The 4,329-nt window shown below is 54.7% G+C and overlaps 2 protein-coding genes across 2 annotated transcripts in view; both read left to right on the forward strand.

Moving 5' to 3' along the window:
• CDA (cytidine deaminase) overlaps positions 1–1,655 on the forward strand; it is a 5,741-nt gene extending 4,086 nt beyond the window's left edge. Inside the window, exons 2-4 of the mRNA XM_010005219.1 lie at positions 146–257; positions 515–569; positions 1,542–1,655. Of these exons, the coding sequence (XP_010003521.1) occupies positions 146–257; positions 515–569; positions 1,542–1,655 (281 nt within the window). The remainder of the gene's footprint in view (positions 1–145; positions 258–514; positions 570–1,541) is intronic.
• A 199-nt stretch (positions 1,656–1,854) lies between these two features.
• PINK1 (PTEN induced putative kinase 1) overlaps positions 1,855–4,329 on the forward strand; it is a 16,548-nt gene continuing 14,073 nt past the window's right edge. The window contains exon 1 of the mRNA XM_010005221.1: positions 1,855–1,863. Within this exon, the coding sequence (XP_010003523.1) occupies positions 1,855–1,863 (9 nt within the window). The remainder of the gene's footprint in view (positions 1,864–4,329) is intronic.

The raw sequence follows: 4,329 nt of genomic DNA on the forward strand, positions 1-4,329 counted from the left end.
GAAATATGAGGAATAAATCAGGGGATGTGTTGGTGTTGGATGTGTTGGGGGGTGCTTGTGGGAAAGGGCCTTCCTTTGCAAATTCTGTCCCCTCCCCATAAAAAATGGGTGGGGTGTGGGTGATGCTGAGGGGGCTTCTCCACAGGGTGCAACGTGGAGAACGCCTGCTACAGCCTGGGGGTGTGTGCCGAGCGCACTGCCATCCAGAAAGCCATCTCTGAGGGACACACCAGCTTCAGGGCCATGGCCATTGCCAGGTGAGGAGCTGGCAGGGAGAGGGACAGGGCAGGGGGACAGTGGGAACCCCCTCTGTGTCCCCACGGGGCAGCGTCTGTCGCTGCAGCCGCAGGTGTTTTGGGGCGGGGAGGTGGGTTGTTGTGTGGATGTTTGGAGGAATGAGGGGGGGGAAATGGGCTGGGGATCTGGATTTATTGGTGCCTGAAGGTGTTCTGCTGGTGTTCCTCTCCCCTTCTCTGACCTGAGACTGAGTCCCTGTGCCCTTCTCCTTTGGCAGTGACATGGGGGACTTCATCACACCCTGTGGCGCCTGCAGACAAGTGATGAGAGAGGTGACAGACCCCACATCCCCTGACCCCAGGCATCTTCCCCTGACCCCAGGCATCTCCCCACTGACCCAAGCATCTCTCCCCAGCCCCAGACATCTCCCCCCCTGACCTCAGGCATCACACTCTGACCCCACCATCACCCCCCAACCCCAATATCACCTTCTGACCTGAGGCATCTCCTCCCTGACCCCAGGCATCTTCCCCTGACCCCAGGCATCTCCCCACTGACCCAAGCATCTCTCCCCAGCCCCAGACATCTCCCCCCCCGACCTCAGGCATCACACACACTCTGACCCCACCATCACCCCCCAACCCCAATATCACCTTCTGACCTGAGGCATCTCCTCCCTGACCCCAGGCATCTCCTCCCTGACCCTAGACATTTCTCCTGACCCCAGGCATCTCCCCCTGACCCCAAGCATCCCCCTCCCAAAAACCCAGAGGTGCACAGAGGGGATTTGCAGCCCCCTGTCTGCATCCCCAGGGCCATCTCTTGGCTCCTGACATTGCCAGATCCACTGGGAAAGGGGCATTCCTCCCTGGCTCCCAGGAACCAGGGCCTGGTGGAAATTCATTAACTCACCCTCCCCAGGGGGTTTTATTCCTCCCAGGAATTGCCAGGTTTGTCCCTGGAACTGTCACCCTGGCTATCATAAGCCTGAAAATGGGGGTTATCCCACAAAAGCTGAGCTCCCCATGGAGCCCATCCCATGAATATCCCAGCACCATTTTGGGGTGGTTAATATTTAACAGGCTGTGGGGCTCAGGCCAGATTTGGCACGTTTGGGGACAAAACCACAGGATCTAAGCCCAAAATAACCCTTGAGGCAGGTGGGGCTGGAAAGCCACCCCAAAATACACACAACAGTGATGCTTCTAAAAAAATAATACTAATAACACAAAGGATTAATTGAGTAATTTGAGGAAGAAACAGGGGTTTTGCATCAGGCATTTCTTCCTCCTCTTCTTCTCCAGTTTGGCACGGACTGGGATGTCTACCTGACCAAAGCAGATGGCACCTACATTGTCAAGAGGCTGGAAGAGCTGCTGCCACTCTCTTTTGGCCCTGAAGACCTGAAAAAGGTGTGAGCAGCTTGGCCACCACCCACCTTTGCCCTCCAGCAGCAGGGGAGGACAGTTCTCCCCAATTTCCCCGGCGTGTAAGTGGCTTTTTTGGGGACAATGCAATGGGAAATGTGTTTGTAGTGTCCGAGGAACCTTTGCCCTCATTCATCTTCTGATTCAGTGTTGATTTCACAGATGCCAGCCCTGACTCACACCTGGGTAAATGGAGAAAGTAAATATTAGGAATTCCTTGTTATTTGGGGGAGGGAAAGTGGCCAGATGTTGCTGTAGTCCAGGGGGATGTTCACAGCTGGAGAAGGGTTTGATGCAAGGCTGAAGCTCAGGCTTGTTGGTACAGAAATCACTCCTGAATCCTGCAGAATTGTTGCTTGGGAAAATATTGAATTATTCAGCTGGAAATGAGAAGGGAAAAAGAAAATCTCCATCCACCCCAGCAGTAATTTAAGAGGTGATTTGCTGGAACTGGATCGTTATCACACCGAGCGTGTCCTTTGCTTGACTCTCTCCAGCTTGTTTTTCTCTGCTTTTTTTTTTCCATTTGTGAGGATGAAGAGGGAGAGGAGCTTTTGGGGGCTTCTGGAGGGTTTTCTGTCTCCAGAGAAATGCTGTTTGCTGCTTGTACTATGAAAAATGAACACGTTGCCTTTCCCAAGTGGTGCTGGGCTGGGAACGACCACCTCTGCCCAACTGAAATAAAAGCAATCCTGCTTTATCTCCTGCACTTCCAGCTCATGTTGAATCACAAAGGGAGGTGTCCTGGGGCTGCCCAAGCAGGCCAGGAAGGAGCTGGTTGTGTGGGCAAGACATGATCAGGTCACCATAGCAGCCATGACCAGGTGTATCTTGGTCTGTTTCCTGCTCTGTGCCCAGGGCTTGTGCCTGGGACACAACCATGACACCATGAAGTCCATGCCCAGCTGTTCCCTGGGCTGTTCCCTGCTCTGTGCCCTGGGTTGTGCCCATGCCATGCCCAGGGCTGTTCCCAGCGTTGCACAAGGCTGCACTCTGCTCCATACCCTGCTTTGCACTGAGCTGTGGCCATCCACAAGATATGCCCTGCCCTGCACTGAGCCGTGCCCAGGCTGGGCTGTCCATGCCCTCACCTCACCAAGTTGTCCCTTGCTCCAAGTCCTGCACTGCATCAGGCTGGGCACAAAACATGCCAGCTGTACCCTGCACACACCAGTTGTACCCTGCTCTGTGCCCTGCTGGGCACAAACCACGCTGTGCCAGGTGCTGGGCTGTACCCAGTCTGTGCCCTGCATCTCACTGGGCAGGCCCCTCTCCAGGCCCCTCTCCAGGCCCCATTCCACTGAAACAAAAATTTGGAGCTTCCAAACCCCCTTTGCTTTCTAACACTCCTCACCCAAGTGGGAGGCTGGGTGGAGCTGGGTAGGGATTCCCAGATGAAGACCAATCACAACAAACAAGCTGTTCTTGAGCAGGGATTCTTTACTGCAGCCCTGGGGATTCTCCACCATGAGTGCTCCCAGCAGGGAGTGAAACACCCCAACTAATACACACCAAAAACATGCATATTCAGTTCCATGTCAATGAGTTCCCAGAATTCTTGTACATAGTCACTTTCTTTCCTGGAATTGGCTATGTTTGTCATGATGCCTGCTCGAGGGTCTCCTGGGGGGGGTCTTTGTTGATTCTAGTCCTTTGTTGTCTTGGTCCTGTGTTTCCTCCTGGTTCTCTCTCTCCTCCTGGTCCTATCTCATCTCCTGGTTCTGTCTCTGCTCCTGCTCCTGTCTCTCCTCCTGGTCCTGTCTCATCTCCTGGTTCTGTCTCTCCTCCCGGTCCTATCTCATCTCTTGGTCCTGTCTCTCCTCCTGGTCCTATCTCATCTCCTGGTTCTGTCTCTGCTCCTGCTCCTGTCTCTCCTCCCGGTCCTATCTCATCTCTTGGTCCTGTCTTTCCTCCTGGTCCTGTCTCTCCTCCTGGTCCTATCTCATCTCTTGGTCCTATCTCTCTCTCTCCTCCTGCTCCTGTCTCTCCTCCTGGTCCTGTCTCTCCTCCCAGTCCTATCTCATCTCTTGGTCCTATCTCTCCTCCTGGTCCTGTCTCTCCTCCTGCTCCTGTCTCCAGCCTCCCACTGGTAGACCACCCAGGTGGGTCAGAACCAACATCAGTGCTGTCTGTAGGCACCACAGGTTCCCGGAGGACTTGATGCCATCACTCCCTGCAGGCTGTGTCTCTCCTCCTGCTCCTATCTCATCTCCTGGTCCTATCTCTCTCTCCTCCTGCTCCTGTCTCTCCTCCTGCTCCTGTCTCTCCTCCTGCTCCTGTCTCTCCTCTTGGTCCTATCTCATCTCCTGGTCCTATCTCATCTCCTGGTCCTATCTCTCTCTCCTCCTGCTCCTGTCTCTCCTCCTGCTCCTGTCTCTCCTCCTGCTCCTGTCTCCAGCCTCCCACTGGTAGACCACCCAGGTGGGTCAGAACCAACATCAGTGCTGTCTGTAGGCACCACAGGTTCCCGGAGGACTTGATGCCATCACTCCCTGCAGGCTGCCCGGCGTCATGGACTGGCACTTTCACAAAGCACATCGCTGTCAAAACAACCCTTAGGGTGGCAAACTCACTGCCTTTGTAACTCGGCTCAATTGCTATTGACTTTACTAACGAGTATCCGATGACCATCACCAGGGCCCCGCCTGGCCCCGCCCCCAGCAGC

Source organism: Chaetura pelagica, unplaced genomic scaffold (assembly GCF_000747805.2).
Source record: "Chaetura pelagica isolate M959 unplaced genomic scaffold, ChaPel_1.0 scaffold159, whole genome shotgun sequence".
Lineage (NCBI taxonomy): Eukaryota > Metazoa > Chordata > Aves > Apodiformes > Apodidae > Chaetura > Chaetura pelagica.